The sequence below is a fragment of the Leptodactylus fuscus genome, chromosome 7 (assembly GCF_031893055.1).
Source record: "Leptodactylus fuscus isolate aLepFus1 chromosome 7, aLepFus1.hap2, whole genome shotgun sequence".
Lineage (NCBI taxonomy): Eukaryota > Metazoa > Chordata > Amphibia > Anura > Leptodactylidae > Leptodactylus > Leptodactylus fuscus.
In genome coordinates this window covers 98,183,973-98,197,050 of record NC_134271.1, presented here as the reverse complement: position 1 = coordinate 98,197,050, position 13,078 = coordinate 98,183,973, and the positions used below count along the sequence as shown (strand labels likewise).

Below are 13,078 nucleotides of genomic sequence, written 5' to 3'. Positions count from 1 at the left end.
TTGGATAATCCATTTGGGACTGGACAACCCCTTTAGGAACAAGCGGGGAAAGGGGTAGCACTTGGGAGTTTTTATTTAAAAACATTTTCTGAGACTTAGGAATTAATGATTTATCATTAGGAAAGGTTATCAATATCACATTAGTGGAAGTCCAACAGCTGCTTGAAGTAGATTGGCTCATCCTCTTCACTGCCTAGCAACCGCCTCTGTCTTGTGTGCGATTCAAATCCCGTGCATGCGCTGTACGTGCAGCCACTTCGTGTTTGAGCATGCTCCGCCGGCCATCCTTATTATCCTTATTATAGTCCTAAAGGAGTGAACAGCGCATATGTGGAATTTGGATCCCGCTGAAGACAAAAGGCGACTGCTAGGCAGTGAAGAGGATGACAATAAGGGCTAGTTCACACGGGGCTATGGAGGCTGATTTTGACGGCAGATTTCACCTCAAAATCCGTCTCCATACAATGATGGTCTAGTCTAGGTAGACTGCTAGCTTTTTTTTTTCTGCTAGCAGAAAACAAAAGCGACATGACCTTTTTTCAGGCATTTTCGGCCTGAGGAAAGGCAATAGAAGCGAATGGGAGGCGGAAAACGCCTAGCTTTTTTTTTTTTGCAAAAAAAAAAAAGCGACCGAAACCGCAAGGCTTTTTTTGCGGCCATTCACTTTAGGAGAGGGGAAAACCACCTGCCGTTTTTTGGAGTGGTTTTTTACTAAAAAACAAAAAACGTGGCAAGGTCCAAAAACCGCATCCTAATTAGGAAGCGTTTTTTTTCCGAACCAAAATTAGCCACACGTATTTTCCGTGTGAACTAGCCAAGTAATTCTGCATGAAGAAAGGGCCCAGGAGGTGACATCAACGGTATGACACTGTGGTGCTCGGAGCGCAGAGGATACGCCCTCTGTGCTCCCTGAACTTCATTTACATATTTCCAAAAAAACTATATGTTTGAAAATCAGCTATGAGCAGGAGAGAAAGAGAGGTAGGACTAGAATAGCCTTTCTAAAGCCTACTCCAACGTGTGTTTACTTAAAAAACGAAATCCTCAATGATAGACTCCCTTTAGTCTGAGGCCCCCACAGTGCGGAAACATAGCTTTTTTATTTTGTTTTTCTGAACCAAAGTCAGGAGTGGATTGAGAAGGGAGAATTATAACAACTTTGTATAGAGTTCCCACTCTTTTTATAGCCATTCTTGGCTTTGGCTCAAAAAACTGGAACAAAATCTGAAAAAAAGCTGTGTTTCCGCAACGTGGAGCCTCAGCCTTAAGGCTATATGACAGCGATGTGATATGGAACACAGGGGCCCCTGGAGGGCAGAACGGGAAGTGGAGGCGACAGTGAGCAGAAGTGGGAATCAGTAAGTTAATAGGGCCCGTTACCTGACGGGGGTTACTTCAGCAGGTAACAGTCTAATACAAAAGGTCGGGGGCCCTTAGCAGCCTGCAGTTACGCCATTGGTTTCTACTATAGTCTGAAGCCTTACCTCAAGCTGAAACAAAATCTGATGTGTATTGTACTAGAGGATCTGCAGCAGAAATCCAAACCAGACAGCCAGATTTTTGCTCTGTGCCGCTGATCTGCATGAGAATTATCCACAGTGTCATTCAATGTGTCTGATGCCATGGCTTTATGTCATTTTTTGCTGTATGTGGTATGAAATACTCTATTCACTAGCACTGGCTACAGAATATCAGATTAGAGTGTGTACAGACTGCTCTTTAACCCTGATCAAGTCCTGAAGGTGTGAACATTGTCTAATATAGAATGTAACCGATAACAAAGGCAGTGAAACGCTATAGTTTATACAAGTAATTCTATCAGTGTTCGATAGGAGTCGCTGCTGAGTATAGAACTACATCTCCCATGATGCCTGTGGAGAAAATTGGGCGTGGTAAAGCAAGGGACGCACAGGCGTTTCGACGTTGACGTATTCCAGAACGTTGCTGTGGTAGCGGCGGGCGCCATGTTGGGACAGACGGGAAGCGTTTAGGCGGCAGGTTCCGGTCGTTCATTGTTGTTTTCCAAGCCGGGTTTGTTGTGGGAGTGTGCCGGCTTCCTCATGCCCAGCATTGGTGGGCGGCGGGAGGAGTGAGGTCACCATGCCTTTGTGAGTATTCGGGTGTGGGTAATGAGCGGGCATTACGTCATCAGCTGGCTTCTGCGGGGTGACCCGGCTATGAGGGCGCCGGGGGCCGCAGTGCTCGTTCCTGGGGCAGCCCTGCTCCCTCATAGCCCTTTTAGCCTACAGATGTGTATGTATTTACATGTTGTGCTACCAGGGGGTGATGCAATGGCAGCCGTCACCTGACTCCATAACCCTACCATTGTGTTACTACTGCACTGGGCCAGTCCCCCAGCAGCTCATATAAACAGACATGGCTGATAGCCAGTATTATACACGGATTTATCGCTATATCTCTGGCTATAAATCCAATGTTATAGGGAATGAGAACTTTCTACATGTAGCTCTTCTTTGTTTTCACAGCCTTTATTGTTCACTGTGGCTACCCTTGTATTTTATGTGGAGTGATGATAAAAGCAGTATTCTCATTACATATAAATGATGACGGGTTAATACGTTATAATAGGGGATGGGTTTGATCTTTTGGATGCATGCCTTTCCATGAATGATCAGTGGGGGTCCTGCTGGCCCCAGAAACCCACCACGAGGATACCTGCAACATAGGCTGGGGTCAGATGTTTGACAATTACACAAGTACACAAGTGTTTTTTGTGGAAATGAGGCAGGTTTGTCACTGATTTTAGGCTTTACATCACCTGCAGTAAAAATTAATTTCATGTAATTGGCATGCAACATTTCAGTCTGGTTTAGACCTGCACGTAAGGAGTTTTTTCGGGTTAATGTTTAATAGCACCTCTGAGCTACCCATAAACATAACAAACCAGTACTCCACACTCTCCGTGCCTCTGCCGGCAGCTCAGGTCTTGTGTATAGGGGTGTGTTCACATTAAATCACTAGTGACGTCCCATTTGTGTTAGATGATCACTACAGCCAATTACAGGTTTGCTTTGATGCACTGTTTGTGAAGAGGAGGCCACTGAGGCCTTTCATTGGCTGCAGTAGACCGTAGTAGTTATTAACAGCCGGGAAATCTGTAAGAGGAAGACTGGTTCTGCCACTGCTGGAAATGGAGACCTGGGTAGTGGTGAGTAGGCCTAAGGCCCTGTGTTGCAGAATCACAGCTTTTTCTTGTTTCAGATTTTGAAGGGGTTTTTTTGAGCCAAAACCAGGAGTGGATTCAGCAGAAGGAAAAAGTTTAAGAACTAAATATATATTTGCCATCCCTTTTGTAGCCACTCTTGGCGTTAACTGAAAAAACAGCAAAATCTCTAACAAAAAAAGCTGCAATTCTACAACATAGAGACTCAGCTTAAAGGTATTTTGTTTATGGGTCCCTCACAGCTGTATTAAAAAATTATAATAATGTCAAAGTACCATTTTAATGTTTTAGTAATTTGTAATTTTTAAATTGTAATAAAGTTGTTTCTTGTTTTTTTTTTATTAAATGAAGAGTTCTGGTCCTTCAGGTACTGCTTGCTGACAGCCAATTGTAACTTACTTACATCAGTTGTCTAAAAATCTGCCCTGTCCAGTATAGATTTATTATCTTGGTGTGTTTAACCCTTAGGCGCACCAGGACATACAGTTACGTCCTGGTGTACGTGACTAAATTTGGCGGCAGCACTACCTGCCAGGTTTGTGCTGTTTCATACAGCAGGCGCCTGGCAGCATTACCCGTGATCAGAGATGATCACGGGCAAAGTTTGAGAGCATGCACACGATGTTATACTCAGCTCATTCTGAACGTAAAATTTGTTCAGAATGAGCGCGTAACAAGCAGCTCCCATTGATTTGAATGGGTGCCTGCATACGCGCGCTACCCATTGAAATCAATGGGAGACTTTTTCCCCCTATTGCTTTCAATGTAAATACGCGTGTATTACATTGAAGGCAATAGGGAAAAAAAGCCTCCCATTGATTTCAATGGGTAGTGTGTGTATGCCGTCAACCATTCAAATCAATGGGAGCTGCTTGTTACGCACTCATTCTGAACGAATTTTACGTTCAGAATGAGCTGAGCGTAACATCGTGTGAATGCTCCCTTTTAAAGATTTTGTCTACCAATCTTATTGGCAAGAGCCTTTTGTCTGGATCGGGTGCCAATGGATACGACCATGAATTTCAGAAACACAGTTATCCTAGCAGGGTCAGATTTTGTTGCGTTTTTTTTTAGTTAAAGCCAGTAGTGGAATGCACAAAAGGTACAAGTATAAGAACTACCTATATATTTCCCATTCCTTTCACAGCCACTCCTGGCATTGGCTCCAAAAAAGCAACAAAATCTGCAACAAAAAAAGCTGCGTTTCTAGAACATGGGGTCTTAGCCTTAATCTGTATGTAACCTTTAGGGTCCATTCACACTGAGGAAAATGGTGAGGAATTTGTGGAATTGAAGTCAGTGGGAGGCTTTTTTTTGTTTGTTTTTTTTAGTGCTGAAATTCCACTCCAAATTCATCACCATTTTCCTACATGTGAATGGACCTTAAAGGTTTACACCATAACAATTATCCACCCTCTACAATAGACGATAAAAATGTGAATCACTGATGGGTTGTCACTCTAATTACTAAAGTTCACTGAAGGAGTAACCAATTAAAATATAACTTTTATTAAATCCAATTAAAATGATTTAAAATCATAGTCCAAAAATAAACAGTTTGTGTGAGAGGACAGATAAATTAATGTGCCCATAAATGGTGCACATAGATGGTCCATTATTGGGCACATCATTAATTTATCTGTCCTCTCACACAAACTCTTTATTTTTGGACTATGATATTAAATCATTTTAATTGGATTTAATAAAAGTTATATTTTAATTGGTTACTCCTTCAGTGAACAATAGACGATAAAAGGGTGATCAGGTGGGGTCTGATAGCCTGCGTAGGAAGAGGTGCATACACTGCTATCATTGTCAATTATTTCCTCTTGTGAACCTTACCCTCTCCCTAAAATGGGTCATAAAGACCAGCGTTTCCTCATCCTTGTCTTATTGCCTGTACATAAAGGTCCATTTTTATGATAATGTGCACCCACAGTTCTCCTTGTATAATTGTCCATGTGACTGATCTTCCTCTTGTGGCTGCCACCTTTGGAAGATAATGGTAATCCTTTGTTGATCTTGTGTGAAAATTCAGCAAATTTTATTTGTTGTGGAAATGTACCATGTATCCAGCCGGAAGTTTTGAGGCTACTTGTTTTCATTATGCCATAACAGAAAAGCGTATGACAAGTTCTAGATCCTGAGAACTACTACCATATAGTAGGCTAAAGCCTCATGTTGCTGATAAAATTTTGTTGCAGATTTTGCTTAATTTTTTATGCCAAAGCCAGGAGTGAATTTTACAGAAGGTAGAAGTATGTGTTTCCTATATGTTATCCATTCCTTTGCAAGCCACTCTTGATTTTGGATTAAATGCAGCAAAATCTGCAACAAAAAATAGTTTTTCGCGTTGTGGGGCCTTAGCGAATTTTTCTAAGTTACAAATATTAAAGACATAGCATTAAGATTTGTCTGTAAAAATAGATCAGTGGGGTCCAACACCTGGCAGTTCCAGCTATAAGTTAATCTGGGAACAGGGTCTGTGGTGTCAGAAAACACCAGTCTGATATTCCTGACTTATCTTACCCCTCGTTCACATCAACATTTGTATTCCATCCTGGGGGAGTCCGCATGAGGACCCCCCCAAACGGAATACCGAACGTAACCGCAAGTGGTGTGCCAGTGAAAGCACACGGACCCCATAGACTATAATTGGGTCCGTGTGCTTGCCACCAGATCTCCGCAGGGATCATGCGGACAGGAAAGTAGTTCACAATCTACTTTCCTGCCCGTATCATTCGTGCGCGGTAAGCACACTGACCCCATTATAGTCTATGGCAGGGGTGCTCACACTTTTTCAGCATGTGAGGTACTCATAAAATGACCAAGTCAAAATCTACTACCCACTTCAAAATGCAGTGGTTAGCACTGCAGCCTTGCAGCACTGGAGTCCTGGTGTTCAAATCCCGCCAAGGGAAAAAAAAAACATCTGCAAGGAGTTTGTATGTTCTCCCCGTGTTTGCATAGATTTCCATCCCGTATTCCAAAAAAAGACATACTGATAGGGAAAAATGTACATTGTGAGCTATATGTGGGGCTCACAATTTACATTTAAAAAAAAATGCAAAACTGAAATTTATTTAGAATTTATTTTGTTAATACAACTCTGTACATTTTTGTCTTTACCTCACTCTGATGACTTGCACTGAATGGAATCAGCCAGGGATGCATAGTCCGGACAGTAGCTGCTGATAGCCAGCCTCAAGCATACGCAATCGACCCATACTTCCTTTGCAATCGACCGGTAGATCGCGATCTATGTATTGGGAGCCCTTAACTATGGGGTCCGTGTGATTTACTGCACACCACTTGCAGTTGCGTTTGGTATTCCATTTGTGGGGTCCCATGCAGACTCCCCCAGACGGAATACCAAAGCAGATGTGAACCAAGCATTAGGGTCAGTGCACACAGGGTATTTTGGCGCTGAATCAGCCTCTAAAAAAAGCCTCCCAATAGAATTCTATTGGTAGTTTTTTTTGGAGGCTGATGTTGAGGCAGATTCAGCGCCAAAAAACCCTGTGTGCACTGACCCTTAAAGGAGGTTGTCAAGCATTTGGAGACACCAGTGGGTCACACACTTGGTCTAGTGCCACCAGAAGCCGCTAGACCCATGAGAGCAACGAAACCATGAGTGACAACAACAAACCCCCTCTAGCATCTGCTGAAGCTACTTATTGGTTTGAGCAATCCCATGAGTCTCATGGCTTCAGACAGTATGCCAGGGACAAGTAAGCGCTTATAATTATTATTATTTATTATTAATATTATTATTTTGCCCTCTTTAAGAAGAATATTTAACCCAGAAAAATAAGCTGTAGTCACACAGACATCTGCTCACTGCTTTATAACCAAGTATTGTGGATGTGATTTGGTTACAGTTTAGTAGACTTATGACTTTAGTTCTCCAATTTGTCATGAATGATATTTTGCAACATAAGTAGTCAAACAGTTTTTCTTGGCTATTTACTGTTCACTATGTGAAGTTGTCATAAAGTCATCAGTTTACATTATGTCCCATAGGTAGGACCTTTATCTGTCTTAAAGAAAGTAGTAGTCTGTATTCCTTAACAGGAAGGCTAGAATTGCATAATATTAGTCAGTGATGGCTATTACCGGTATACACTATCATATAAAAAAGATTGTGGAGTCCAAAAAACTGTACCCACTTTGACTCAATATTCTGTAGTTGTAGTTTCCCCACATCTAGAGAACCACTTGATAGAAACCACTGTCCTGGCAGAAGAAAGTTTTGACATGTTGAAATCTATTGCCTCCAAGATATCCTGTATAGTATATGGGCAGATTTATTGATGACCACAGCAAAAGCTATATGATAACGCACAGGGTTTTGTCATGTTGTTTTTGTTGTGGTTCAGCAGACCTGCTGCATGTTGTCCTATATGTGTGGCAGCTGTAAGGTATGACATGTTGTGTAGATTCACTTCAGGTCTAGGTGCGTTACCTTTTATTGTAAAGCTTACCTGCTTCTTTGGGCAACGTGTAAAGAGGTTTTGGCCTTATATAAACAGCTTCCTTGTTGTATCATCTTTGTTTCAAATCCCACCATTTTATGGTCTCACCCCTTTATGGTACATACACCAAAGATTTGTTCTAGACGTTTTGTCTACTATATTGTGCAGTGTACCTGACAATAACACACTGTAGCCCTGCAGCACTCATATTACTGTTCTGTGAGGGAATTTCTGTTTCCTCTCCACCTAGTTTAGTGCCCTGGTCTCTGGATGCTAGATTCTCTCAGGTGTCACACGCTGTGTGGAGGTTTTGTGGCACTTGCCAGAGTAGGTGTGCTCAGCAAGTGTGACTTGCATGGGAAATGTGTATCGTCTATGCTGTTCTACATTGTTATTGGGTATTGTACAAGACTGCTATAGATGTCAAAGATTCAAGGTGAAGTTAGTCAGGAGCATATGAGGACCTACGCCCAGTCCAGTAGGGTGACTCTTTAGAGAAGGGGTCAGGACAGAGGAGGATTTGAATATTTGCATACGCTTAGGCTACATGCAGAAGACCGTGATTGGTATCCGTGTATCATCTGTGATTTTCACTGTTCCATGGATTGAAATGAATGGACTGGGCCGCAAATACAGACAGGTATAGGACTGGCTTAATTTGAATGGGTTTGAAAGTTGTCTGGCCATGAGCGCCGGTGAGTATTTTATGCTCTCCACCACGAAACTGGTTTTTTTAAAACCGGATGAACCCAGCGTCAGACGTGAGACTGTCCACAGGACAACTATACTTCATGCACTCCACAAATCTGGCCTTTTTGGGAGAGTGGCAAAAAGAAAACCATTGTTGAAAGAAAGACATAAGAAGTGCCGTGTGAAGTTTGCCACAAGCTGTATAGGAGACATAGTAAATATGTAGAAGAAGGTGCTCTGTCAGATAAGACCAAAGTTGAACTTTTTGGCCTAAATGAAATGTGCTATGTGTGGAAGAGAACCTGTTGGAGGAAGCAACAGACTTGATATTGAAAGAGATTCATTTTCCAGCAAGACAATGACCCTAAACATACAGCAAGAGCTATAATGGAATGGCTTAGATCAAAGAATATTCAGGCGTTAGAATGGCCCAATTAGAGTCCAGACCTAAATCTCATTGACCAACTGTGGAAAGACATGAAAATTGCTGTTCAGACGCTCTGCATCCAATCTGGCTGAGCTTCAGCTATTTTACAAAGGATGGGCAAAGCTGGTAGAGACAAAACCCAAAAGACTTGCAGTTGTAATTGCAGCGAAAGGTGTCCCAACACAGTATTGATATAGGGGGGCTGAATAGTTTTGAGCATCGCACTTTTTAGATTTTTATTTGATTACTATTTTGAAAACCCTGTATCATTTTCCTTCCACTTCACAATTATCTGCTACTTTGTGTTAGTGATCACTTGAAATCTTAATAAAATCATTTGTTTCAATGGGTTTTAAAAGGTGAATGCCCATGAGCGGTTTTAGCCTCTCCGCCTAGAAACCATTTTTTTTTTTCAGCGGACACAAAGTCCTACATGCAGAACTTTGTGTCCGCTGAAAAAAATAGTTTCCAGGCAGAGAGCCTGAAAACGCTCACGGGCGGTCACCTTATAAAACCCATTCAAATGAAAGCCGGCCGCTCGCAAGCCGTCTGGTCTCCCCGGGATTTTCAATGGTCACCCCGGGGCGGACAGCAGCGGCAGTGTGAACGCCACCTATGTTAGATAAGATAATCCTTTAATAGTCCCGCCATGGGGAAATTCGGTGTTGCAGCAGCGTGGATAATACAGTAATGTATTACAAGAAAGAACACATACAAGCTGAGAATAGCAGATGGAGAAAGTTACTAGGAGTCATAGCAACTGAAAACAAAAAGAAATGTTTTCTGTAATACGTTTTTTGTTTTGTTTTTCTGGCTACTCTGCTTTTTAACCTTTTAAAATCTTTTCTTTTTCTGTTCATCTTTCTTTGCTTTAGTCCACTGACAAACCAGGGAACACAGCAACAGGCCCAGAAGAACTATGGCATCACCTCCCCTATCAGCTTAGCGGCTCCTAAGGAAACGGACTGCACTCTCACACAGAAACTCATAGAGACATTGAAGCCTTTTGGTGTGTTTGAAGAAGAGGAGGAATTGCAGAGGAGGTGAGGATCATTTGGGTCATTATTGGCTTAACCTACAGTACAATATTTACATGCTGCTTCTAAAATGTGTGTTAAAGGGATTCTATCATTGGTGTCAGTGGTTTTGAGGTAGACATTCCTGGATAGCCTTTAAAAAGGCTATTCTACTACGACGACTACCTTTTTTTTTTTTTTTTTTTCTATATTCTCCCCGCCGTTCAGTTGGAATCCTGGTTAATTACTTTATGTAAATGAGCCCACCAAGCACCCTGGGTATTCCCCAGGGCCTCCCCAGGTCATACCTTTATTCACACCCCTCCATTGCTTGTGCTCCGCCTGGCTCTCCTCCTCCCTGGATGTCTTTCCTGCCAGAACTCCGTTTAGAGCAGTATTGCACATGCCCGAGCGCCATTTTGTTGTAGCTCGCTATAGAACTCAGCCTACTGCTCAGTATGCTGTCTATAGCAAACTACACAAAAATGGCGCACGGTACTGCGTGTGCCTGGGCTGAAACATGTAAGTGCATCTATGAATTGCTGTCTGAATACTATTAGATTGTTCTCTGTTGGGATTTTGTTGGGGTTTGCTGCTTCTCAGTCTGTATCAGCGTGTGTGTAATGCACAGAAAATGGGGAGAGGGAACTTCAAGCATTTATATGTCTGACATTATGTAATATAGAAATTTGCTTCTGGTGTTGTATAAAAGAGGAGAGGTTGCAGTTCTATTTGTATTATTTCCAGAGATATCATCAGTTGAAAACACTGTTAGGGCCCCTTCACACAAAGTATACGCTCGCTGATTCTGAACGTGTAACACGTTCCACATCAGCGGCGTTAAAACAGATCCCATTGCTTTCTATGGGAGCCGGCATACGTGCGCTCCCCATAGAAATGAATGGGCTGCTTTTTTTTCCCCCTATTGCTTTAAATGTGATACGCGCGTATACATTGAAAGCAATAGGGAAAAAAGCAACCCATTCATTTCTATGGGGAGCGCACATATGCCGGCTCCCATAGAAAGCAATGGGATCTGTTTTAACACCGCTGATTTGGAACGTGTTACACGTTCAGAATCAGTGAGCGTATACTCCATGTGAAGGGGACCTTAGGCTTGGCAGTAAATGCAAGTAAATATTCTACTCCTGACTATTTTCAATTGATATACACTGCCGTTCAAAAATTTTGTGTCTTCCATGAAAAGTCACACTTTTATTTATCAAAGGAGTTGCAAGATGAATAGAAAATATGGTCAAGACATTGACAAGGTTAGAAATAATGATTTTTATTTGAAATGGTAATTTTCCCCCTTCAGACTTTGCTTTCGTCACAGAAGGCTCCATTTGCACCAATTACAGCCTTTCAGACCTTTGGCATTCTAGCTGTTAGTTTGTTGAGGTAATCTGAAGGAATTTCACGCCATACTTCCAGAAGCCCCTCCCACAAGTTGGATTGGCTTGATGGGCACTTTTTGCGTACTATACAGTCAAGCTTCTCCCACAACAGCTCAGTGGGGTTGAGATCTGGTGACTGCGCTGGCCACTCCATTACAGATAGAATACCAGCTGCCTGCTTCTTCCCTAAATAGTTCTTGCATAATTTGGAGGTGGCTTTGGGTCATTGTCTTTTTGTAGGATGAAATTGGCTCCAATCGAGTGCTGTCCACATGGTATGGCATGCAAAATGGAGTGATAGCCTTCCTTATTCAAAATCCCTTTTACCTTGTACAAATCTCTCACTTTACCAGCACCAAAGCAACTCCAGACTGTCACATCACCTCCACCGTGCTTGACAAATGGCGTCAGGCTCTTCCAGCATCTTTTCAGTTGTTCTGCATCTCACAAATGTTCTTCCGTGTGATCCAAACACCTCAAACTTCGATTCGTCTGTCCATAACACTTTTCTCCAATCTTCCTCTGTCCAATGTCTGTGTTCTTTTGCTCATATTAATCTTTTCCTTTTATTAGCCAGTCTCAGATATGGCTTTTTCTTTGCCACTCTGCCCTGAAGGCCAGCATCCCGGAGTCACCTCTTCACTGTAGACGTTCACACTGGCGTTTTGTGGGTACTATTTAATGAAGCTGCCAGTTGAGGACTTGTGAGGCGTCGATTTCTCAAACAAGAGGCTCTAATGTACTTGTCCTGTTGCTCAGTTGTGTAGCGGGGCCTCAGACTTCTCTTTCTACTCTGGTTAGAGCCTGTTTGTCCTCTGAAGGGAGTAGTACACCTAGTTGTAGGAAATCTTCAGTTTCTTGGCAATTTCTCACGTGGACTAGCCTTCATTCTAAGAACAAGAATAGACTGTCGAGTTTCACATGAAAGTCTTTTGCTGGCCATTTAGAGAATTTAATCGAACCAACAAATGTAATGCTCCAGACTCTCAACAAGCTCAAAGGAAGGTCAGTTTTATAACTTCTCTAACCAGCAAAACTGTTTTCAGCTGTGCTAACATACTTTCACATTCTTACACAGTTAGCAAATACAATGTACCATTAGACCACTGGAGAGATGATTGCTGGAAATAGGCCTCTATACACCTACGTGGATATTGCATTTAAAACCAGCCGTTTGCAGCTAGAATAGAGTGTATTTCTGATTCATTTAATGTTCTCTTCGTTAAAAAAAAAAAAAGTGCTTTTCTTTTAAAAATAAGGATATTTCTAAGTGACCTTAAACTTTTGAACGGTAGTGTAATCTCTTGAAATAGTAATACAGGTAGACGGGAAGGAAATAAAGATATGCATTGTTTCACAGAAAGGAGACAAAGTTTAATAAATTGCATTAGAAAAAGTATTAATGTCATTGTTCAAAAGTTCAGTTTTGCTATACCAAAGTTATCAAGGTATAATGGTATGGTTGGTATAATGATTAGGCAATGCCTTGTTTTGTAACTTTCTGTGATGTGACATGTATGTGACAATAAAAAAATCCACCTGGGTATTAGGCAGTTTATAAAGGTTTAGAGTAAAAAATAAAAAATGTTTTCTTTCTTCTGCAGAATTTTAATTTTGGGGAAACTGAACAATTTGGTTAAAGAATGGATTCGAGAAATTAGCGAACTCAAGGTAAAGTCTCAGTCTTGAGTCTTAGCAATATCCCTTCATGTTTTAAAATGCTTACACAATTCACTTGCTCACTTATCTATTTTTTTTTTTTTTTTCTTTTTACTGATTTTTATAAAATTTTCAAAAATATATTATACATACAAACAAAAAGCATAGCATAATAAACAATAAAACAGTAATAAAAACCCGGACAGAGAACCGAGAACACATAAACAAAC

The 13,078-nt window shown here is 41.5% G+C and overlaps 1 protein-coding gene across 2 annotated transcripts in view; it reads left to right on the top strand.

Annotated features, from left to right (window-relative positions):
• Positions 1 to 1,952: 1,952 nt before the first annotated feature.
• PAPOLA (poly(A) polymerase alpha) overlaps positions 1,953 to 13,078 on the top strand; it is a 35,242-nt gene continuing 24,116 nt past the window's right edge. For both annotated transcript variants that reach the window (XM_075282607.1, XM_075282606.1), the window contains exons 1-3: positions 1,953 to 2,108; positions 9,652 to 9,819; positions 12,794 to 12,860. In XM_075282607.1, the coding sequence (XP_075138708.1) occupies positions 2,101 to 2,108; positions 9,652 to 9,819; positions 12,794 to 12,860 (243 nt within the window). In that variant the 5' untranslated portion in view covers positions 1,953 to 2,100. The remainder of the gene's footprint in view (positions 2,109 to 9,651; positions 9,820 to 12,793; positions 12,861 to 13,078) is intronic.